We start from the raw sequence: 25,182 nt of genomic DNA, 5'->3' as shown, positions 1-25,182 counted from the left end.
CCAAACCGGCCGGATTCCCCAAGTGCATGTGCTCTAAAGTCTGGATATCCAGATCTGGATTTTTGGGAGTTGTGGGTAGATTCGGACCAAACCGAGTTTGGTTTGGTCACGAGGAAGGTCAGGGGAGTGTCTGGTACAAAGATGGTGAGGTTTGGTGTAGATCGAGTTTTGTCTCGAATCTTCAAATCCAGATTCGAGACGATAGGAGATGATTCGAGGTTCGTGGTTAGTGGATTCATGTTCAGGGGAGTGAGGGGGTCTTAGGGTGTTCAGGGGGTGGTCACCGGCGTTCGTGCCGCCGGCTTTAATGGCGAAGGAGACTAGGGCGGCTGCTAGGGTTTGGGGGTTTCAGGGTTCAGGGAAGGAGACGAGTGAGGGGTGGGGTTCGGATAGGGGGCGTGGGGTGTAAGGGAAGGTTTATATATGGTGAGGTTGATCGGATCTGAGCCGTTAGATCAGATGATCTCAACGGCTTAGATCTGATGTTGAGAAATGGGACGGGGTCGTTTTGTAGTTAAACGGGGTCGTTTGGTTTAAGTGGGGGATTGGGTCAAACCGGTTATTGGGTCGGGTTTAAAAACGGGTTGCTGAAAGAGGTCCTGAGCCGTTGGATCGGCTAGGACGGACGGCTCAGATTGATTTGCCTGAAACGACGTCGTTTCAGGAGGTTCCTGGGCAGGCCTGGTCTGGACCGGGTCAGATCGTTGGTTTGGGCCTGTTTTGTCTTATTTTTTCTGGGCCCAAATTGATTTCAACTTTCTTTTGTTTTCCAACTTTAAAGAAAAATAAAAATAACTAATAAAATAAAAAAAAAATGAAATTAAAACAAATAACATTATGGCATTTCAACATAATTATCATACCAAGTAAGTTGAATCACAACCTAAGACGGACGATGCACATATATTTATATATTTTTTGAATTTTCTTTTAACGCCACATATATTTTTCGTATTTTTGTTTGATAATGACTAGATGCAAAATGGACAGACTCACAAACGACTAACAACACACGTCACGGAAAGATCGAAAATTTGTACAGCGAAGCCTTTTGCCACTGTTTTTATTTTCTTTTGGAGCGATTGTCCGTGAAGCAAAAATCACGTGCTTACACCTTAATCACATAAAAATGAGTTATGAAGTCAGGGATGTTACCTCCAAGATATTTCCCTTTGTTTTCCTCAAGAATATCTCTCAAAAGCTTCAAACCCGGATGAAAATAGTGAAAGAATCCCTCAATTCGCAAAGGCAACTATATCTGCCCAGCGATTTCTGCATCTGCGGTCCCGCTTCTGCGGAACTAACGTCGCATCTGCGACTTTTCACTTAAATGGAAATTTTCCACATTTGCGACTCCCAATCCGCAGATGCGGTACCGCTTCTGCAAAAAAAAATTACCGCATATGCGGTTTCTGCTGAAGAGACCAAAATACGCTTTGTGGCCTATTAGCCGCTTCTGCGGCACCGCATCTGCGGTCCCCAAACCGCAGATGCGAAAATACCAGAAGCAGCAAAGAAAGGCAGCTACAACATTTCCTCAAACTTCTTATTAACCATCCGAAATCACCCCGAGGCCCCCAGGACCTCAACCAAAGGCATCAACATATCCTAAAACCTTATTCAAACTTGTACCAATCTTCAAAACACTTTAAACAACATCAAATCAATCAAAACATATCAGATTCAAGGCTAAGTTTTAAAAATCTCCCAAATTCCGCTTTTGATAAAAAATCCAACCAAACCATCTCCGGATGGCCTGAAATTTTGCACACACATCCAAAATGACATATCGAATCTACTACGACTCTTGAAATTCCTTTCCGAACCTCGGATCAAAATCTCACTATCGAATTGAAAACTTCCAAAATTCAACTTTCAGCATTTCAAACCTAATTTAGCTACGGACCTCCAAAACATAATTCGAACACGTTCCTAAACCTAAAATCACCCAAAGGAGCTAAAGGAACCATCAGATTTACATTCTGAGGCCGTCTTCACACTATTCTGACTACGGTCAACTTTCCAACACTTAAGCTCCCATTTAGGGACTAAGTGTCCCAAAACTTTTCGAAACTCAAAACCGAACATCCTGGCAAATCACATTAGCATAAATAAACTTGGGGAAAGTAGTTAATAGGGGACCGGGGCGTAAATTCATAAGACAATCGGCCGGGTCGTCACATAGGCGCTGCTTCTTCCGACTCGTCGGATATCGGGAAAGGGATGCAGAGTGGGCTATGCTATCTTTCACTGCCCAGTCACCTAGGAGGGACATTGGTTAGTTCGATCGTGATGGTCAAATTTTGACCAATATAGTTAGTCCCTTCGTCTGTCGGGGTCGTCCTTTGTCGGGCTCGGCAGACGGATCATGATTGCTACAAATTCGAGCAAAATCTGACTTCTAACTTTTCATTCCTTAGTTACATTCTTTGGGTTTTTGGCGGGGGTGGCATTGTTTCAATACCCATAGACCGTTGCGATGGTTTCGGAATCGAAACGTCATTTGGTATCAAAGCGCTATTTTGTGGTTACCGCCATTATGACATATGTTCCTGGGGAACTGAAACGTTTCGTGCCCTATCAGATTCGATTGGCGACTCTTGGGTTGCGTGCTCAGGGGATTTATGTCTCTTATAAATAGAGGGAGATTATCATTTGATTGACACATTTCTTTACCTTTTACTCGAGAGAATTCTGCAGATATACCTTTTTTCTGACCCTCCAAGTTTTCGTTTACCTTTAATTAATTGAAAATCTCCGTCGTTTCTTTCTGTTATCTTTCTGTCGCCTCATCTGGGCAAAATGGTTGGTGATTCCTCTCGCTCCGATCTTCCTACCACAGTTCTAACACCGAAAAGTGCTGCCCAGGCCACTGAAGGGGTAGATGTAGTGGAAAATGAGGAGGTCCCGTCGGTGGTTGAGATCCTGCCTCGCCCTAGAGAGAGTTAACCGACTTCAATACTCGCGACGGGGTGGAACCGGAACCTGTCCACTCCATTATGAGAGAAAGGGACATTGTAGAGTTGAAAGAAAGGTGGGGAATCCCCAATTACGTTGATATGTGACTGGCGATGGGGAACGACATAGTTCATTTCGACCGCCCTGGGTACTGCGGGTTCTACGCCCACCCCTTTCTTATTGGGTATACACTTCCTCTTCCTTTGTTGGTGGTGAATTTTTGCCCTTTTTATGAGGTATGCCCTGCCCAACTTTCGCCGTATTTGTACAAGTTATTCCTTATGCTGCTTAAGTTCGCGGAACTCGTCAGTCATGAGGTCACTTTGGGCCATATGCTCAACATCTTCGCCCCTCAACTTATTCGCGGTACGATGATTCACATGCGTTCTCGGAGGTTGAAGAGTCTGGTGGTAAGGATGGACGACAGGACTAACCGTCATTCATACAAGAATTATTTTTATATATGGACTGAGCACATTTTGGCGGACCCAAACAGATTCCCTGAGATGTGGAACTTTGCGCATAAGTTTTTGTATTTTTAGTCGGGGAAATGCCCGACCGTTTTTTGTTATGGTACAAAACTTTATCATGTCTTTGCAGCTGAGAAATTGCCCCCTCCGCCTGTCGAAGGTATTCGCGAATGAGTGATGTCATCCTTTCCCATACAGTGGGGGTTCACACATGGTCGACCTTTTATGAAAGGTTCGGACGCAGGCCTATTACAGGTGAGATGACGTTTATGTCTGCTATTCTTCCTCTCTTTTTACTTAGCTCTTATGTGTTGTTTGTCAATGTCAGGAAGAGTGCGGAGAGCAAGGGCTCCTCCAGTAGTTTTTCATCAGCCGGCCTCATCTATTCACCCTGTCACGGTACCCATTATTTGAACTTCGTCGAGGGCTACTTCAGTTGAGTCTGCGGCCTTGGTTACTCTTGCGAGGGCCACTTCTCAGGCCAAAGTCCCGACCCGCATTGCTCGCCCGATGGGTGAATCTTTGTCTACTGAGGAAGAGAAGGGGACCGTCGAAGAGACGGCGAGTGGAGTTTGAGACTGCGTCCCCAATAATGATTTATTTAGACGACTCTCATACGATAGGATCTGGAGAGGGGGTTGTCGTGGCTCCCCCCGTAGGGACGGAACCAGTCGTTGCCTCGGCTCAATCAGAGATTCCCACCATTTTCGGTGGTCAGCAATCTGTCGTGGTAGAAGATCAGACTTCTGGGGTCGCCGCTATAGTTTCGGATGTACCTTTATCCTCTGCAGTTGGTCGTGCTTCCTCTTCGGCTGCCGAAAAAGGGAAAGGCGTGGTGGTCGACGATTACGAATCCAAATTGGACCTCGACCCTAATGATGTCAGGATATTTGAGGAGGGCCTTACTCACTCGGTGGTTCGTGCGAGAGGCTCGGCTCGTATTCTTGAGATCCCTTCGGATACCAATATTTTGGGGGACACGGAGGATCTGGTGCCATAGTTCAACATATTATGCTCCGCAACCGAGAATGTGGTCCTTCGGTCCGTTCTTGATGTTGATTTGATGGATGAGGTGGCCGCTATGGTCTTAAGGGTATGTTATGCTTACTTTTTCTTTTCCCTCGTCTTTCTTGATGATAAAATTCTAACCCGTCTTTACATTTTCAAACGTATATGGTGGAATTGGAAAGCATTCGCAGGGCCAAGATTTTCTTGAAGATGTTGGAGAAATATCGTCGCTACCGCAACAAGTGCCGCGAGATGTATGAGCAGCTGAAGGCAAACCCCGGTATTCAGGCTCTTGGTGAGGAGTTGAAGAAAAGGGACCAGGAGTTGATGCAAGTTATCCGCAGTAGGAGTGTGCTTAAGGAGCAACTTCGAATGAAGGACGAGGAGCTTGAGTTAGGCAAGGGAGTCGTCGCAGAATGCGAGCATCTGCAGGAGAAATTGAGGTCAATGCAGTCGGATATGGATCAGAACTTGATCAAGGTCGAGGCGCTAAGCGTGGAATGGATGGGGAAATTGACTGTGCTAGAGAACAATGTCGTTGGGTTGGAGAGCATCGAGAATGCTTGGTCCGCGGCTTCGGCAAGGGCGGCGGCCCTGGAGAACACCATCCGTGTCCTCCAATTCAAACAGGAGTCGGAAAGAGCGACGACTACCCTCATAGAGGCAAGGCTCGATGAGCGCATCAACGAGATTGATCAAGAGGCATCGATTTTGGGAGATCGGGTCGCAGTAATGGAGGCAGAAAATGGGCGACTGTTGGCTCAGATTAAATCTTCCTCTACTGCCATTCCCTGCCATATGCACAAGCTTTGGGTTTACGCCGAAGCCCAGCGGGATATATATAAGAGTTTGTGGGAGGCGGGTACTGTGACTGAGGCTACATATGAAGAAGTGTGAGTGAAAGCACGGGAGGCTCGCGTCAATTGCGGGTATGATGCGACAACGCCTGAAGCTAATGGGGGTGCAGATGATGATAAAGGAGGAATTTTTGGAGATAGTGATGGTGATGGCGGTGATGACGCCAAATGAAGAATGTTGTCTTTGCTTGTTCTTACTTTCAGTTGTTGGTTTTTATAGTTGTTCGTCCTCTGTTGTCGTTGTTTCTTTCCCCTTTCCTTTTCATTATTTTTTCTTTTATTGCTGGCTTGGGCTGTATGTAAGCGGTGATTGTCCACGCAATGACTTTGTATAAAGAAGAGTTTTTCTTCGTTATTTGCCTTGTACTTCACCTTTATTTTCACTATTTATGGCTTTGGTGCGAGATAGATGCATGTATAGCGAGTTCCGATTTTTCTTTCCCTTTATACCTCCTGACGACTTTTGACCTTAGAAATATTTTGGATTTCCTCTTTGGCGATGGCCCCTGGCCTCAAAAGGTGTTATTTTAAACTAATCGAAATAGTGACCCGTAATCATTCGATCGAGGTTGAACTTTTTTTATTGGCGAATGCCCTTGGCCTTAAAGGGTGTTATTTCGATGTCAAAACAATAACCCGTCGTCGTTCGATCGAGGTCGAACTCTTCTTTCTAGCGAAGGCCCTTGGCCTTAGGGTGTTGTTTCGACGTCCAAATAGTAACCTCGTCGTTTGATCGAGGTCGAACTCTTCTTGTTGGCGAAAGCCCTTGGCCTTAGGGTGTTATTTCGAACTTATCAAAATAACAACTCGTCATCGTTCTATCGAGGTTGTACTCTTCTTGTTGGCAAGTCTCTTGGACTTAGGGTGTTATTTCGAACTTATCAAAATAACAACCCGTCGTCATTCGATCAAGGTCGAAACTCTTCTCTTTTTGGCGAAGGCCCTTGGTCTTAGGGTGTTATTTCGAACTTATTGAAATAACAACCCATCGTCGTTCGATCGAGGTCGAACACTTCTCTTTTTGGTGAAGGCTCTTGGCCTTAGGGTGTTATTTCGAACTTATCGAAATAACAACCCGTCGTTGTTCGATCGAGGTCGAACTCTTCTTGTTGGCGAAGGCCCTCGGCCTTAGGGTGTTGTTTCGAACCTATCAAAATAGAAACACGTCGTCATTCAATCGAGGTCGAACTCTTCTCTTTTGGCGAAGTCCCTTGGCCTTAGGGTGTTATTTCGAACTTATCGAAATAACAACCCGTCGTCGTTCGATCGAGGTCGGACTCTTCTTGTTGGCGAAGGCCCTCGGCCTTAGGGTGTTATTTCGACGTCGAAACAATAACCCCTTGTCTTCGATCGAGGTCGAACTCTTCTTTCTAGCGTAGGCCTTTGGCCTTAGGGTGTTGTTTCGACGTCGAAACAATAACCCGTCGTCATTCGATCGAGGTCGAACTCTTATTGTTGGCAAAGGCCCTTGGCCTTAGGGTGTTATTTCGAACTTATCGAAATAACAACCCGTCGTCGTTCGATCGAGGTCGAACTCTTCTTGTTGGCGAATGCCCTTGGCCTTAGGGTGTTATTTCGATCTTATCGAAATAACAACCTATCGTCGTTCGATCGAGGTCAAACTCTTCTTGTTGGCGAAGGCCCTCGGCCTTAGGGTGTTATTTTGAACTTATCGAAATAGCACCCCATCGTCGTTCGATCGAAATTGAACTCTTCTTGTTGGCGCAGGCCCTTGGCCTTAGGGTGTTATTTCGAACTTATCGAAATAACAACTTGTCGTCGTTCGATCGAGGTTGAACTCTTCTTGTTGGTGAAGGCCCTTGCCCTTAGGGTGTTATTTTGAACTTATCGAAATAACAACCCGTCGTCATTCGATCAAGGTTGAACTCTTCTCTTTTTGGCGAAGGCCCTTGGCTTTCGGGTGTTATTTTGAACTTATCGAAATAACAACCCATCGTCATTCGATGGAGGTCGAACTCTTCTTGTTGGCGAAGGCTCTCGTCCTTAGGGTGTTATTTCGAACTTATCGAAATAGCAACCCATCGTCGTTTGATATAGGTCAAATTTTTCTTGTTGGCAAAGTACCTTGGACTTAGGGTGTTATTTCGAACTTATTGAAATAGCAACTCATCGTCATTCGATCGAGGTTGAACTCTTTTTATTAGTGAAGGCCCTTGTCCTTAGGGTGTTATTTCGAACTTATCGAAATAGCAACCCATTGTCGTTCGATCGAGGTTGAACTCTTCTTATTGGCGAAGGCCCTCAGTCTTAGGGTGTTATTTCGGACTTATTGAAATAGCAACCCATCGTCGTTCGATTGAGGTCGATAAACAACAACCCATCGTCGTTCGATTGAGGTCGAACTCTTCTCTTTTTGGCGAAGGCCCTTGACCTTAAAAGGTGTTATTTTGAACTTATTGAAATAGTAACCCGTTGTCGTTCGATCGAGGTCGAACTCTTATTGTTGGCGAAGGCCCTTGGCCTTACGATGTTATTTCAAACTTATCAAAATAACAACCCGTCGTCGTTCGATCGAGGTCGAACTCTTCTCTTTTTGGCGAATGCCCTTGGCCTTAAAGGGTGTTATTTCGAACTTATCGAAATAGTAACCCATCGTCGTTCGATCGAGGTCGAACTTTTCTTGTTGGAAAAGGCCCTTGGCCTTAAGGTGTTATTTCGAACTTATCAAAATAGCAACCCGTCGTCGTTCGATCGAAGTCAAACTCTTCTATTTTTGGCGAAGGCCCTTGGCCTTAAAGGGTGTTATTTCTAACTTATCGAAATAGTAACCCGTCGTCAGTCCCAGTTTTTGGAGAGCCAATACTTCTGGACATGTGAATTCTTGACTGGCCAACACTCAGCCCCAAACAACATGGCCGGTCTGACTACCGCTCTATAGAACTTACCTTTGAGTTTCGGTGGCACATTCTTGTCATACAAAACTCCAGACACTAACCTCCATTTCATCTACCCACCCCAATATGGTGCGTAACATCTCCGTCGATCTCCCTGGATAATTGACTCTAAGTACTTAAAACTTTCTCTCTTGATGATGACCTGTGAGTCAAGCCTAACGTCCACATTCTCCTCCCCCGTCACGTCCCTGAACTTACATTCCACATATTCCGTCTTAGTCTTACTCAACTTAAAATCTTTAGACTCCAGGGCCTGCCTCCAGTCTCCCATTAGCGTCGCCTCGCGACTCATCAATCAATACTATATCATCAGCGAACAACATACACCATGATACCTTTTCTTGGATATGGTATGTTAGTGCGTCCATCGCCAGGGCAAATAAGAACCGGCTGAGCGCAGATCCTTGGTGTAACCCCATAACCACTGGGAAAGGTTCCGAGTCACCTCCCGCAGTTCTAACCCGAGTCATAGCTCCATCATACATATCCTTTATCGTCCTAATGTAAGCCATCGACACACCTTTCACCTCCAGATACCTCCAAAAGGACGTCCCTAGGGACCTTGTCATACGCCTTCTCTAGGTCAATAAACACCATATGCAAATTCCTCTTCCTATCCCTCTATTGTTGCACAAACACCAACCTCCTGATAAGGTGGATAACTTCCGTAGTAGAACGATAATAATAATGTCCCATGATCGTCGAATCTTGAGTCCGCCTCTATTATCATTGACACACTCTTGCGCAATTGATTCCAACAGATGACTCTGGTTCCATTGATCCATTGTCGTAGTATGTATTGATTAAGCTGATAAACTATTCCCAACCGTTCATGATATTCCTTCGAAAAGGCATCCACAAGCAATGTTACCTCTCTAGACCTTCATTCTCTTTCCACAACCCCGTATTTTCATGTTATCACATCCCTCAAATGTCCTCACGTCAATCATAACAATGCAAAGCATTTACACAATCTATTTTATTTACATGTGTTTTTTCAGGTTAATAATCCTCAATTATTATTAAGAGTTACATGTAGTTGGTTTTCACAGTTAACTTTTTTCTATTAGACAAATTTTTTCTCTTACAAAGACGAAGATAAAATATAATACGCGATGACATAAAGGACTTTATCAGTAAATTAATTAAATAACTAGGTCATTGTTTGCAATTTATCCAACAACATAAATATTTTGAAGAAGAATTAACATCAATAGCTGGCCACTCAATCGCTTAAACTAAAAGGGGCAGAAGGATGTATAATATATATGATATGTATATGTAATTAGTGAATAATCTATGTATATTGGCTATAAAAAATTAACAATGCATCCGACTAGCTATTGGGCAAGTGCACAAATAGCCATTCTCAGGGATGCTACTTAGAGATTAGCCAGTACTTATTTTTGTCCTGAAATTTTAAATTAAAAATTTCAACTTCAGGACAATTCAGGACATTTTGTCCAAAAAAATTAGACTGAAAAACTGAAATTCAAGACGTACTGGCTAATTCCTAAATAGCAAGCAGCTCTTTAGAGTGGCTACCTGATATCATTTCTACCCAGCTATTTGTGTAAAGATCCCAAAGCTCAGCAACCAGCCTATCTAATCTGGAGCAGGCCCACATTCATACAGTGTGGAATAGGCCCACAGACCATTTGCAAAGTCCAGTTCGGATAGCATTCGCTAACTTCACCGGCAAGTCCGCTGGGTGTACAAAAGGAAAACACAAGCTAAGTGGACGAGGTTTCAGGTTGAAGCTTAGAACCCTAACTGGTAAAGTTATCGCACGAAGACAAATTGACAAATTCGATAATGGAGCAAAACGATTTCGATCGCCTCCTCTTCTTCGAGCACGCTCGCAAGACTGCCGAAGCTACCTATGCTAAAGATCCTCTCGATGCTGATGTATGTTCACTTTCTTCTCTCTTTATGTATTATTTATTACTTTCGGGCAATATGTACGTTCTTATGCTTATCGTATTAGTTTCATATAGCTCCAGCTTATATTAAATTGAGGTTAGATCCCTAATGCCTAAGGATTGGTTTCTATTGTTTCCAATTACGTTTGCAGAACTTGACGAGATGGGGAGGTGCATTGTTGGAATTGTCACAGTTCCAGCCTGTCGCGGAATCAAAGAAGATGATTTCTGGTATTGCTTTCTGGTATTGAGTTTAGTACTAGTATTGTAATCCCTGCTAAAAAGTTTTCCTGGAATTGGTTCATTGGACAGTCTCTGCCGTTTGTTAGAATGCTCTCGAAGTTATTGGGATGTTTATTTAATTAATTCTTGTTAAAGAATCAGTCTAAAGTATTAAGGCAATGAGTGTGAAGTGGACTAAGACCTTTTAGACACTGCCTTTTCTTTTATTGATGGTTTCTGGGCCAGCTTGTGCACACCTCTAATATTCCATCACGTACCTATTTACAGCTCTATAGGTGTACGGTAACTCTACCCTCTAAGATTTAGGTAGATGAGAAGAAATCTCTTAACTATTTTAAGCACCTTGAACCCTTTTAAACCGTATGTGAGACTATATATTTCAACACTTCCCCACATATAACCAAATTGGGGTTCTCGTGTGGACTTTGCGAGTGTGAGACTTGACTTGGGTTGGCTCTAAGACTAAGTCCACGTGAAAGAACTTAAAACATTCAACACAAAACCTAAGAGAACAAGTAGAGTGGCTAAGACATTCTTAACACCTTGGATGCCCTGATATACCACTGGGACATTTATGGATCTCACAAAAGACATTTCCATATCATATTAGGGCCTTTCATGGGTGAGTAATCAAACAATTTTGTTATGTTGCTCAAAGACAAAACTATTATGGCGTACTTACTCTATGGAAGGAAATGGTTGGAGGGTGATTGAAATATTGGGACCTCTTTTTAAACGAGTCGATGGAAATGAAGATAGTATTATCTGTTCTTGTCTTCTAATTGGCAATATCTTATCTAGATGCCATCTCAAAGTTGGAGGAGGCTTTGGAGGTTAATCCACAGAAGCATGACGCCATTTGGTGTTTGGGGAATGCACATACATCCCAGGCATTTCTAACTCCTGATGAAGATGAAGCTAAGGTTTACTTTGACAAATCAGCTCAGTGCTTCCAGCAGGCTGTTGATGTGGTATATATTTCTTCAATATAGATTCTGATAATTTTAGTGCTTATTGTGGGAGGCTTATTGTCATAACTTTTGTTCCTGTGAACTGTAGGATCCAACCAATGAACTTTATCGGAAATCTTTAGAAGTTGCTTCTAAGGTAAAGCTGCTGTTTTTTAGCTTGGCTTTGATATGTTGAGTGTGCTGAATTTTTGTGTCGCGTTTAAGAATTCCCATGAGTGTCTGAGCAAGTAGTTTGACGTGCATAGGTGAAATTATTCGTTGTCAAGGAAAAAAGAATAAAATATTTGACACCACGCTGCGGCGATCAATCAACAAGTAGAAAGCTCCCCGAAGTACATATTTTTATATATTTGCCCATTCCTTGTGCATGTTTAGTTCTACAAATATATTCATTTGAGAATTATGATCTGTATACTTTTTAAACAATAAGTTCAGGTGTCAGAATGTTTTACCTGATCCTTTCTGTTACATAAACGCACTACTAGATTCTTCAGATAGCTCATAGGCTCATATTTCTAAGGCGGCAAAGGAATTGAAAAAAAAATTGATCTTGGATTGCATTGCATCTTATTTGTGGAATGAATAGTTGTGCTGGATTCTGTTTATTGATATAAAGCTAATATGTTTCTAGATGCCCTTCTAGGTGATTTATAGCGCTTGTGGTATTACTTTTGCTTATTCTTTGACGGGAACCAGTTGTCTCTTTTAACTCACTTTATCATGCATGAATGATCTTTTTTGTTATTTATTTATGTTCTTGTACATTATATTTAGGCTCCAGAGTTGCACGCGGAGATTCACAAACAAGGTGCCATGCAACAAGCTATGGGACCAGGACCTTCGGCATCAACAAGTACAAAGGTATTATTGTCAGTTTTGCCCTCCACTCCGGTGCAAGAAATTCTTACCCCTTAAGATACTAAGTATATTTCTAATGCTTAAAGCTACTTCACTTTTATTTATTTTTAATTGCGTTTATAGATCATGATCTCTTTCTTTGAGTCTATCTCCTCTCTTTCATTTTGTAATGTGGAGCATGATGTTTTTCGAAGTGCAGACTCAGTGGCAGTCCCTTCTATGGCTACAAAATTAGAAACTTTATCCTTATTTAAAAAAATTAGAAACTTTATGTGGAAATTTCTCTTCATGGAATTTTGGTGGTTTTGTTTATCTTTTTGTCCTTTATAGACTTTGTTAACTTTTTCTGTGGTTATGGTTATGTTTGTTTGAATTATTGAAATTCCAAAAAAGTCGGCTCGTTTCATCGAACTTAGTTTCAGTGTCGACAGGATTTTGCTTAACCTTTCAATATCTGTCTGCTCTTGCATTCCAGGGTTCAAAGAAGAAAAAGAGCAGTGATCTGAAGTATGACATTTTTGGATGGGTAATACTTGCTGTTGGAATTGTTGCGTGGGTTGGTTTTGCAAAATCTAATGTGCCTCCTCCTCCTCCTCCTCCTCCAAGATAAGGCCGCGATACAGTCTTACAGGCCAAATACATGGAGTATTTTCTTGCACAAGCAGGGCTTTTGGCAATTCATGCTTGCCATGTAGCTAGGATTTACATGTAATAGATTTTGAATAAGAGTGTCTTTTTTATTCTCGATTCATTTCATAATTCTAATGAGGTTCTCCATTGTCTTCATATTATTTAGTACGATTTTCAGAAAATTGTGCTCTGTGGTTCGCTGGTTTACTTTTACCATTTGCCATTCTGAATTATAGGTCGTTAATTGTTGTTTGACACTGATTTTCTGTTTAGCTTAGCAAATTTTAGTGTTAAATTGAAGGTGTTTGCTTTACAAGGTTTGGTAGGATATGATTAACTGTGTTATCTTTCATTCAGTAGATCCAGCAGGGATTTAATTACCTTCATGTATCATCCAAAAAATTCTCTTCTAAGAAAACTTGATATCGGCCCGTTACTAGTTCTTCAACAGATTTTGTTTGGGAAAATTATACTGTATAGCCACTTTCAAAATAATAGTCGAAAAGCTATATATATATATATATATATATATATATATATATATATATATTTTGAATTTTCTTTTATATATATGTACATTTTGTATGTTATATATAGAAATTATATAAATTTTATAATTTTTTTGACTACTAAATGTAAATAGTTTCGGGCGTAGGCTAAATAGTTTATTCCTAAATGAATAAAGAATTTTCGAAAGTTTTCTCAAAATAATATGTCAAAACTCATCAGGAAATTAGAGAAAATTGCCTGTAGTCGACAGTAGGGGTGTTAATGGTTCGGTTCGGACGGTTATTTCATAAAATTTGTACCATATCATTTTTTCTGTTATTCTATTATTTATAACCAAAATTAAACTTTTCGAAACCGTCTCAATCATATCGGTTTCTCTTCGGTATCGGTACGGTTCGGTTAATTTTCGATATTTTTTTAAATATCATATAAAATTTACTAGTAGAAATAGAATGCAATAACATACGTTTTTATAGGATTTAGCAAAACTTTCTAGACATTTTTACTGTTTAAAGGGTGATGAATTAAAAAAGAGATGGTTAGAATATAGATCCATCAACTATTCTACAACAACGTAAAAGAAATCAAACAAAGACAAAGAAAATATAAATCACACGAGTTGAAAGATATACCAAGATGAGACTCAAGAATAAAGTCTATAGAAGATAAAATATTCAAAAAGATAAATCTAAATTATATGAAAGGAAACATATTCAATACATTGTAGTTCGCTACCTATAATCAATAAAATACTTTGTGCCTTGCTAATAAAGATACTTGAAATAACTTAGTTTAAGTAGAAGTAACATAATAGGTTTTAAGAATTAGTATTTTGAGTTTAGGAACTATTACTTTGTGGCTCGTAATAGTTTTCATAATTCCAAGGCCGAAAGAAAATTTAGTGCATTATTATTTTTAAACTTACCAAATAAATATATTTTTCACGTGTAAAATTTATTCGGTACGATTTGGTATTTTTTCGGTTTATTTTTATAAAATAAAAACCTATCCTAATTATCGGTGCGGTTATAGATTTATATAAAAACCTACAGTTTCTTAAAAGGAAACTTAAAAATCAGTTCGGTGCGGTACGGTTCGGTCCGTTTAGTCGGTTTTCGAATATGCATTGAAACCCCTGGTCGATAGTACATGATTTATCCATTTATTCACAGCGACGTCGTTATATTGCTTCCCAGTAACTAACGAGATAAAAGCCCACTTTCTTCAGTTTTCTGTCTCATTCTGGAAAGGATCATTTTGGGAGTGGAAGAGATGTTGTTGGAAGCTAGAGCACAAGGACACTGGGGAGTTGCCGGAACAGTTCCTCTCACTTTCCGCCGCTCTCTGTGTTCAATCCCCACTCGCGTGTCGTTCCACGGTGCTGCTCCTCCGCAAACCCGGCGATTCCAACCGTTGGCTGTTGTTAAGCGAAGTCCTAAACGTCTCAAATACTCGGCTCCTCGCTTTACTAAGGTTTGTATCTCTCATCCTAAATCAATTTTATTTTATGTATTTGTTCATAGTATGTTTCCCGGAAATTTGGCCAAGCGCATGAAAATTTTTAATTGCAAACTGGAACTCTGTATAATCATTCAGTTTCGAGCTGCAGTTATGGTGCTTCCTATTTTGTTTTGAAGCAGAATTTCAGAATTTTGATGAGCCGTTCGATAAATGAATTACTGCTTTATTTATTTTTATTAATACTTTGGAACGCGGTGGTAAGAAGATGGTTTCAGTTTCGAGCTGCATTTTTGGTGCTTCCTATTTTGTTTGCAGCCGAAGCTCAAAATTTTAATGAGATGTTTGATAAATGAATTACTGCTCTTATTTATTTTGTATTAATACTTTGGAACGTGGTAGGAAGATGGATTGCTGTATGTTCAAGTTGATCCAATAGGATCAGACTCGTGGAAGTTGGATCCAGTTGTTGAACTTCTTAAAGGAGGAGCTGTTGGAGTGATTCCCACTGACACTTTGTACGTTCTATTTCTCACTCTTTAGTTTGTGTTTAAACCTGAACAGACGGACATGCGGCTACACTCATTCTTATTTTTCTCACTATTTGTTTCTTTTATCTTATTTCCTTGCCATTGTTAATCTTGGTTTATTGTGTCCTTGTCACTGTTCTTGAGCTGAGTGTCTATTGGAAACAAACTCTCTTCCTCTATAAGGTAGGGGTAAGATTTGTGTACACACTCCCCATACCCCACATGTGGGATTGCCCTGAGTTTGTTTGTTGTTGTTGTTGTACTGTGCATGTCATAATTGGTTCAACTTCTGGTTGGGTTATGTATAATGAAAATGCTAATACAACTGTTGACATGCATAACACTGTCCCTCTTTTTTTTTTTGGGTTCTACTTTCATAGGAAACTAAGTCATAAAAACCTTTTTATTCTTTCCCTCAACAATTGAAGCCTGACTTTTAGGGTTTAGAAGATCATAGACTTGCTTGGCATCAAGCCTACGCCACTCAAATGGATTGAGGCTTTATTGATAGTTTTGGAACATCTATATCCAATAGTGCAATGTTGTTGTGAGATTAAATAGAGGGAGGTTGATTTCAGTTTGCTAGGGGAAAAAAATGCAATCATCTTTTTTTCTCTATAACATGGAGAATAAAATAGATGCACTGCACAAAGCTATTCCAAGGATATCCGAGCACTCAAAATTTAGGCTGTAAATCATGCTTTACTAAACTTTTGTGATTCCATTACTGTATCAAGCACCATCCTCTAGACGATATGGGCACTTTACATGCTCAATTAGTTGTAGTATCTCCATTATCACTTAGGATCAATCATCTCCGAAAATAAGAAAAGGTGCGCGCACCTATGGCTTAATGGATTCCAAGTTAAACATGACTCTTAGTATAAATTTGGTTAACAAGTGTGCTTTAATCCTCGATCACAGTCTTCTTATATTCTAAAATTTGATGTCTTTTCATCTAGGTACGCAATGGTTTGTGACCTGAGCAGTCATTCAGCCATTGAACGTCTTCGCAGGTAAAATATCTTATACCTCTCTGTTACTATAAAGTCATGCTTTACATGTCTTTCTTGAGTCCCTTGATGTCAGTTTCCATTAATTCTTCTTTTGTTAATTTTGGCCAGAATAAAAGAGATAGAACCTTCAAAGGCAAGTGCATTGATGTTGCTGAACTTATTGTCAAAACGATAAAGCAACCTAGTGGATGCTGGAGCTGATAAAATTGATTTTATCGTTTCCTGCCCTGCCTGTGTTTTCTCCATATTTGTCACTTGCACTGTAAATTTATGTTGTCTTCTTTACGTTCTTCTGTGGTTTTTGCAGCCCCTTAGTATCATATGTCGATCCTTCCGGGACATAGATACATATACAACAGGATTTCCTAGTGGTAATGGCCAAGGTCTTACAGACATTTTTCGAGCAGTCAAGCATTGCCTGCCCGGTCCTGTAAGTATGCATAACATGTTTTTGGTAGAGACATGCAGTGTAAATTGTTAATAAATTTTCCGGCATGTGCATTTGAGAATGTAGGAAGTCTACATTCTCTTCCTAGAGATTATATTATCATCAGGTTTTACTATGTGAGTCTGAGTATTACTTTTATTAGTTCAACTGCTTGTCGGTCGTCACCTTACTTCATGCAGATTTTAAAATCTTCATATAAAGATCTTTTTCCTTTTAATCCTTACCGTTGGGGTTGGCGGTTTTGAGTCATCAGCATTTGACATTTTGGGTACCCAAGTCTGGCTAGACCTGTAAACTTCTTGAAACTGATAGTGCACTGTTAATTGCCTATGTGGCAGTACACTTTCATCTTAACTGCTAGCAAACAACTACCAAAACAATGCACGAGGTATGGGACTGCTGCATCCAGATACATTTCAAGGAAAAATGTTGGTGTTCGTATACCTGATGATCCTGTCTGTCAAGCAATCTTAGAAAAGATGGATGGACCTCTTATTTCCACAAGGTATGCTAGCATAGGTAAACACGTGGACTGATTTTTGCACAGTAGCTGCTGCTTTATTTTTGACTGACATACCTACTGATAGTAATCCTGATTTATTTATCACGTAATGGTTCAGTGTCAAGTCACCAGAGGAAAACGAGTGGATACTGGATCCTGTCATTATAGCTGATGTATATGGTCCAGAGGTACTATTCCGCCAATGAATTCAGCTGGTTTAGGCTGTTTCTCTTTACTTGCCCTCTTTCTTTAAATTTAGAAATAGAGAGGAACAGACTAAGTATTGTTTCTGGAGCAATACTATCAGAGGTGTATGCTCCATCATAATGGTGACGGTTGTGTGCGACTGTTCATCTATCAGCTTACTTTGACAAACTCCTCACCCTTGACTGTGAATGCTAAGCAGGGTCTCGTTCATTCCATTCTGCTCTGAGCTACGGATTTTATATTTCCCTTGTGTGTTATATGCATCCAGGGCCGGCTCTAACGTTGTTTCAAGTAATGCGTTTGCCTTAGGCCCCCAAATTTTGGGGGCCCCAATTTAGAAATAATAGGTTTAAAGTATTTAAAAAAAATAATATTTAGTACTTTTCATACAAAAGTAGAGTTTTTCTAGAACAGTTGCCTCAAAGAAAAGAAGTTTTCAAGATTATAAGTGATAAAATCTTACCCGGGATTAACAATATCTCAAGATAGATTAAAGGGGTTGGCTATATTATCAATTGAAAAGGAATTTTAGAGGAAATCGATTATAAAAAAATTATTAACAACTTTGCATCACGAAAAGATAGAAAAATAGACGTCAAATGAAAAAATATATATCATAACTTTATTTTAAAAATTTAGGCATCACATTAAACTTTGGCTTTAGGCCACACATGTGTTCGAGCCGCCCCTTTATGAATCTATGATTGCTGCAGCTTGCGAGTTGGATATGTTTACTTCGTAAAATTCTGCTCCATTTCTTGCTTATGTTTTTTCCTTTGCATGGAGCTCTATGTCTATATTTTGGTTTCTTACATTTTCTGGCTCATTAGAAAAGGTTTTGGTTGGTCAGTACCCTGTCCTCTTGTGATCTCTTTTGGTTGTAATCTTTTAAATGGATTGAATTTCTCGTTCTTTCTTCTTTGATGATATTAGGGACTTGATTTTGTTGTTGATGCTGGTCTTCGAGTGGCTGATCCATCTACTGTAGTAGATATGACTGCAAGTTCTCCTCGTCTTATACGGCAGGGAAAGGTAAACTAGTGGTTCCTGGACCTGATGCCTTAGCCCTGTGTACTACATGATCTCATATGTTTCTTAAATTTTAGAATATTGAAACCTAGCTAGCAGTTTGCCACCTATTCATATTAGGAAAGTAGAGTGGCGGAACTTGTGGCTGATTCTGAGTGCATATGCATGAACAATGTGTCAAATTGGAGTCGTATAACGGATAGCCTGGTAGTCCTTTATAATGAGAAAACCTTACTGCCCTATAGCTGCATAAGCACCTTCATCAATGACAACTGCACTCGGTTGGTTTTCTATGTTGTATGAGAGTTTGGTAACACATCAAGAATGTTTGAATTAGACAAAGAGCCCGTTTGATTTAGCTGATTTAAAATAGCTGATAAATATCAGGTGCTGAAAAACACTTTTAAGTGTTGAAGTTGATTCAATAAATAAGCAATTCCGTGTTTGGATAAAAGTGCTGAAATTAATAATAAGCAACCGAAGTGTTTGGTTAAAAAGTGCTGATAAGCTCTTTTTTTGGTTAAAATGACTTAAATGACCTTATAACTATTTACGCTACTAAAGACTGTCATTTTCTTCAAAATTTTAGATTCTAGATAGATTCAAGTACAAAATAATCTATTTATCATGTTATTTTAAATACAAAAATGATTAGATATTTTTTTTATAAATATAATTTATGATATGATTAGTATAAGTCATAAGCTACAAAATGATAATTATTACTCTCTCTGTTCCAATTTATGTTCAACTAATTCCTATTTTGTCCATCCAATAAGAATGATCATTTTCTAAATATAGAAACAATTTAACTTAAACTTCTTTCTACCCTCGATGAGAAGTTTTTATTAAATGTTTTTATTTTCTTTATTAAACTTCGTGCCCAGTTAAAGAGTCTCATATAAATTAGAATGGTGGGAGTATAAATTAACAGAAGTTCAGAAAAAAAACTTAAATAATGCACAAAGCATTTGTAGAGAAGAAACAAGCACTTAATGTGTATTGTTTGTGGTAAATTAAATTAAAACATTCAACTATCATAAATATCTTGAGCAATCAGTTCACGAATTGCCCTCCAAATATTATTATCTCCTTGATTTTCTACATTTTCTACATTTGCAATGTTGACTCTTCTTCCAACATCAGGATCAACAAGTGGCACATATCTCTCATTCTCAGCTTCTTGTAATGCATTGTCCATCTTACATTTCTTTCTAATGTAATTGTGAATTACTATTGTAGCCAATACTATGTCTCTTTGAGTGTCAATATAATAGAAAGACATATCAAGCAAAGTAGACCACCTTGCTTTCCATACCCCAAATTTTCACTCTACAATGTTTCTGCAAGAAGAACAAATAATTGAACATTTCTTTATGTCCATTTGGTGCTCGCAATTGTCGTGTCGCACCCAAAGGCGGATCTAGGATTTTAGATGTATGAGTTCAGCATTTAAAGTTATGGGTTCATATGTACTATTTATTGCAATTTTACTGATTTTTTATACATAAATTTATGCTCCCCGTTAAAAGTATTGGGTTCAGTTGAACCCGATGGTTCTATACTGCATCCGCCAATGGTCGCACCTCTACGAAATTCTGCAAGGTGGTATCTCACATTATCCCCTTTGTATGGAGCCATATATCCCTTAATGTGTTAATATCTTGTATCAACAAGATAATATTTGTCCCTAGATGGATGTGGAATGTTTAGTTCGAGTCTACGAAGTGCCTCGCCAAATATACGATTATCATGAGCTGCTCCTTCCCACCGAGTCCAGGCAAATGTAAAACACATATTAAAGTCGACAACATCAAGAATATTTTGAGTAGGGTAACCTTTACGCCAAATGTATGGTATCTCTTGACCTTGAGGCAATCTTGCTTTCACATGTATGCCATCAAGTGCTCCAATATAATCCTAAAAATTTATACATGCATAAACTAAATGTAAGTTTACACCGGATAAGTTTTTGAGTTATAATGTAAAAATACAATAATGTAATTGGTTAAGAAATGCACTTACTTTAAAGAAAGGGAGATACCGTTAGTTACATGGCTCGTGATATCCCGCACCATCATTATAACTTGGATGTGGTTGAATTATGTCTCTTGAGAGCTTACCAATGGCCTTTAGAACACTATGAAAATGCCAATGAATTATTTTTCCTTAATGTTGAAAAATCTCTTGTACCAATCGATTCCCGGCACCATGTGCACAAATCATCAAGAACATCCCTAACTCCTCATATACAGAAATCCCACGCGTGGGTTTAAGACCATATTTATCAGTTAGATCTTTGCTTAAATCAAGAAATACTGACTTCCTCAATCGAAAATTTTCATAACACTGAGTCTCATTTCCATGTAATATCTCTTGGGTAAATATATTCCCAATGCGTCTAGATGTACGACATGGTTCCTTGCCAATGTATTTCTCATAATATATCAATATACTCTTACATGCTATTTGGCGTAGTGCCATCCATTCCTTATTTTCTTGACTTTCCTCTTCTTCATATTCGTCATTTAACAAGTCATTTGGATGACCAGATATCAAATTGCTAACATTCCAGCATTCCATTAAACTGAAATGAAACAGACACACAAACTGTTATGAATTAAAAATGACAAATGCTAACTTCAAAGTAAATAGTATAGTGACTATTAAGATAAAATACATAATGTCTAAACAAGAAATGATTATACCAACAATATGTCTAAACAGGAAACGAAACATAAAGATAATATAACCTTCCACACATAGTTTAAAGAGCAAGTTAAATAATGTCTAATGCTAATGTAATATGGGTAAGACATCATCAACAACTTCTCAGATTAGATTAGATGGATTGTTCAGCACGAAGGATCGTCGATGGTTATACTTAAACCAAGATTTCCTAACTTCGTCCGTAGACAACCTGAAAAATGCATGTCACCTCTCTTTCTGTGTCAACAAGTTCACATCACAATTAAAAATATCACTGCCTCCAAGAATATATTTTCTAAAATGTCCATGCACTTCTCAATGGTGTGCTCTGAAGATTTAGATGTGCTTTTGTTAGACATGAACTGAATTAGGGAGTGTATCTCCTCTTTAAGCGATAATGAATTATTTTTTGTCTTGCGCTTTTTCACTTGACTGTTACTGCCACTGCCATCTATTGACTTTCGCTTTTAAAGTGATGGCTCATGAAACGTAATTGAATCCATATTCTGCTATTCTGCAAGTCGTGACTTTCCTCGGTTCTTTCATCATTCCATTGTTCTATTGACTTTCGCTTTCAAAGTGATGGCTCATGAAACGTAATTGAATCCATATTCTGCAAGTCGTGACTTTCCTCGCTTCTTTCATCATTCCATTGTTCTATGTCACTATCATAAACATCATTTGTTCCATCATCATGTTATTCTAACCCAACTTCAGAGTCTTGTTCTTGATTTGCTGCACGTGCTCTCTCTCCGGTGGGAATGATATCGGTAAATATAGCATCGTAACGAAACCATATCAACAAAAGGTCTTTGTTCCTAAATTTTTTTGTATTTAGAATTCTCCTGTAAAAAAGAATATAAAATTACTCTAAGTAAACAAATGAAACTAACAGTTGAAAGAGTTGTGAAATAATTATAGAAAAGGGCAAGCAATGTACCTTAATTTTTTGCTCCCACCAATCATCATCTGCAATAATTATTTTTCTTGTGGGATCCTCCATCCCAAACCTGTCTTACACCTCTCATGAGCTTCTTAAATAGAGTCCACTCGGCTTTCATGTGATCCCAATGATTTATCATTTGTTTTTTATTATATTGTAATCCCGTCTTCTTATTGAACTCAATTACCATATTCTTCTCTCCATCTTTAGACAAGTAAGTGTGCCTATTTCCAATTCTAACTTCTTGCTCACATAATTCAATGAATTTAATGTGTGCATATTCGTCCCACTTAGCATTATGTTTTCGAAAAATATTTTCTGCCATAATTGAATGTTAACAATATGAAGAGATTACAAGATTTAGCTATAAACGTAGCACAAATCAAAATAATCAAAGTTCAAAAGAACGTCTTCTTATTTTTGTATGTCACATAATTTTGAAGTAGAAATTATATTCAATATTGTGACGAGACCAACTGCCTTAAACTTCTAGCAGCTAACCAATAATTAATGGAAGGAAATATAGCAATCAAATTATATATGAGACTAACTGCCTTAAACTGTGAATGTATTCTCTTATACAATTAGTAGTACTTTCTTTATCCTTTTTTGGGTCTACAAATGCGTATGTTATGCATGTATTAGGTACGGAGTTACTAACATAGATTTAAAATGCACAAATTTAATCTCAAAGAGTGTTTGATAAACTCCTCTGGTTCGTCTCTTACACTGGTTATTTGACTAGTATGTATCTTCTTAGTGTCTATAAACATCTAATCTTTGCTATGCGCACTATTGAATAGCATCTGCTTCGCAGATGAAGCAGTTTTGCATTTTCAAAGGTTCTTGTATATAATAGTGATTTGGATTTAACTTGTATAAGTCTGTAGCAAGTTTTTGTGCGCTCACTTCAACCAAACAATCTTGGACGACCCCATTATTAACAATTAAAAACAAGAGAACATATGAAAACAAAACCAAAATCCTACAATAAAAATATACAACTAAGAGTAGGAAACTCTTACTTGAGGCTAACAGTTAATACACGTGACATAGGTACAACAATATGCAGAAGACAAGTGAATTTTGTTACCTCAAATTGCTGACGGAAATCTGGTCTGGAGAATTGCAGAGGTACGGAATGTTTAGGTTTTGAAGAATTGGGAGAAAGTGAAATTATGCGAGGAGTTTTTTTTAAAAGAAGTATTTTAGGGATAGAATAATAAATATTTTGGTCAAATCTAAAATGCATATAAGCTGAAATTTAATAAGTTAGGGAGACCAACTTATCGCTTTTGGCTTATTTTTTGTTTATAAGCACTTTTAATTTTACTAACACGTAGATAAGCCGAAAAATGCTTATGTTTGACCAGCTTTTAAGCTTAGCCAAACACTCCAAAGCTCCCAAAGAGATGACATTCCCTTCCCACTCTTAGCGAAGAGGATGATCATCCGACAAAATTGGAAAATAGTCGACACCATATGTGGTTGGGGTTTGCTAGTTTTGGCAAAGAAAGTAATTTATTTTTTCTAAAATATGGAATACATTCCTTAAATGCACACTAGCATCATAATTTTTTAATGTTCAACTGTTGAATGTTTCCGGCCTTGTGCTGTACATAATTTGTTTCGTAGAGGCGGTGACAACCTACAGCAAAATTTATTAGGTAATTTAAACACTAAACTGGTACCAACTGTCAAGAAAAAACTAATCTTGGATTGGCTACAAAGAGAGATGGTAGAAGAGCGTCACGAGCCTCAATTGTAGAGATTCATCATGTTGTAAATGAGAAAGCTGCTTAATTAAGTACTGGCCAGGATAGTAGAGTTCGATTCTGAAGGTGCAAGGTTCATGAAACTATTGAGAAGTAGCAAGGGCACATATCATGTCAAACATCATTGCAACAAGCTTAAGGGAGATGTCAGATAGCAGTTTATGCATTGTTGGAGAAGTAAAATTAATGAAATTTTATAACATAGTGCCCTTTAAAAAGTGATTTTGCTTCAAAATAATGATCAGCAAGTAGTTAATTACTGACTGCCTTCTTGTTTTCTCATTCATTGTTGTATTCATAATGGAACGCATGGTTGTTCTATTATCTGGTAAGGCGATTAACTATGGATCAATATGTTTTTCTCTCCTCTCCTGTCAATTCTCTGAACTGTGATGTTTGCATTCATTTTATGGTCCTTTTTTTGTTTTTCTTGTTTACGTCCCCTCAGGGTCCTAAGCTGCCTTGGATGATAGCAGAAGACGACGATTCTGCTCGGGATGGAAATTGAATAGATCCCATTATTGACGCAGTTTAAGTAAGACTGCTGCTTAAAATCCCACTACCTAAAGCCAGAGCTCTTGTACAGCACACAGATAAAGATAGTGAATCCCTTTCAATCTGGATCATCGTCCATCAGTCTTTCATTAGTGTACATTGGTTGTAAATACTCAATGTGGTAGATCACGACTCATTCATTCCCCGGTCATTTCTATTTTCTATTGTGTTTTCGCCTCGTCGTGCCAGAACACTCTGCCTCTACATTATTTCTCGTTGTTATCTAGTGAAGAGGAAACTGCTGTTTATACGTCCTCGGTCTGTTTGGCTTCGATGATAACTGTTCCTAATCATTTGGTATTTTCTAGTTATTAGACAAATTATTAAGGTAACCATCTTTATTCAAAGTAATATTTGGTTATTGGCTCTACGATTTAATTTTTACTGTTACTACAATCAATTACTCCCTCCGGTTCACAATAAGTGTCAAATTTGCTTTTAGCACGCCTATTAAGAAAATATTAAATTCTATACAAAAATACCTACTATGACTAAATTACCCCTAATTAAACATTTAATGTGAGGAGTAAGAAAACTTTTTAGAGATATGTACATAAGGGTTATTTTGTAAAAACAAATTGAATTCTTTCTTGATTGCTAAACACTTATTTTGAACCAAAATAAAAAAGTAAATTGGACATTTATTGTGAACCGGAGGGAGTACATGC

The 25,182-nt window shown here is 38.7% G+C and overlaps 2 protein-coding genes across 2 annotated transcripts; both read left to right on the top strand.

Moving 5' to 3' along the window:
* Nucleotides 1-9,877: 9,877 nt before the first annotated feature.
* On the top strand, nucleotides 9,878-13,014 carry LOC104237581 (mitochondrial import receptor subunit TOM20-like). The gene is made up of 6 exons (XM_009791756.2): nucleotides 9,878-10,116; nucleotides 10,283-10,361; nucleotides 11,175-11,344; nucleotides 11,433-11,480; nucleotides 12,119-12,205; nucleotides 12,678-13,014. The coding sequence occupies exons 1-6, from the start codon at nucleotides 10,024-10,026 to the stop codon at nucleotides 12,810-12,812; spliced, it is 612 nt and encodes a 203-aa protein (XP_009790058.1). The 5' UTR covers nucleotides 9,878-10,023; the 3' UTR covers nucleotides 12,813-13,014.
* A 1,537-nt stretch (nucleotides 13,015-14,551) lies between these two features.
* LOC104237582 (uncharacterized) lies at nucleotides 14,552-24,764 on the top strand. The gene is made up of 9 exons (XM_009791757.2): nucleotides 14,552-14,815; nucleotides 15,203-15,318; nucleotides 16,293-16,346; nucleotides 16,455-16,479; nucleotides 16,654-16,776; nucleotides 17,133-17,299; nucleotides 17,415-17,484; nucleotides 18,437-18,535; nucleotides 24,408-24,764. The coding sequence occupies exons 1-9, from the start codon at nucleotides 14,615-14,617 to the stop codon at nucleotides 24,465-24,467; spliced, it is 915 nt and encodes a 304-aa protein (XP_009790059.1). The 5' UTR covers nucleotides 14,552-14,614; the 3' UTR covers nucleotides 24,468-24,764.
* The last annotated feature ends 418 nt before the right edge of the window (nucleotides 24,765-25,182 follow it).

The sequence above is a fragment of the Nicotiana sylvestris genome, chromosome 2, assembly GCF_000393655.2.
Source record: "Nicotiana sylvestris chromosome 2, ASM39365v2, whole genome shotgun sequence".
Classification (NCBI taxonomy): domain Eukaryota; kingdom Viridiplantae; phylum Streptophyta; class Magnoliopsida; order Solanales; family Solanaceae; genus Nicotiana; species Nicotiana sylvestris.
This window is presented reverse-complemented; position numbering and strand designations above follow the sequence as displayed.

What these genes read in the sequence shown, in the direction of transcription:
- LOC104237581 (XM_009791756.2), top strand. Translation starts at nt 10,024, where the DNA reads ATGGAGCAAAACGATTTCGATCGCCTCCTCTTCTTCGAGCACGCTCGC. An exon ending in TCCAGCAGGCTGTTGATGTG is followed by an intron (nt 11,345 to 11,432) that starts GTATATATTTCT and finishes TGTGAACTGTAG; the next exon opens with GATCCAACCAATGAACTTTA. An exon ending in CGGCATCAACAAGTACAAAG is followed by an intron (nt 12,206 to 12,677) that starts GTATTATTGTCA and finishes CTTGCATTCCAG; the next exon opens with GGTTCAAAGAAGAAAAAGAG.
- LOC104237582 (XM_009791757.2), top strand. Translation starts at nt 14,615, where the DNA reads ATGTTGTTGGAAGCTAGAGCACAAGGACACTGGGGAGTTGCCGGAACA. An exon ending in GTGATTCCCACTGACACTTT is followed by an intron (nt 15,319 to 16,292) that starts GTACGTTCTATT and finishes CTTTTCATCTAG; the next exon opens with GTACGCAATGGTTTGTGACC. An exon ending in CTGATGTATATGGTCCAGAG is followed by an intron (nt 17,485 to 18,436) that starts GTACTATTCCGC and finishes TGATGATATTAG; the next exon opens with GGACTTGATTTTGTTGTTGA.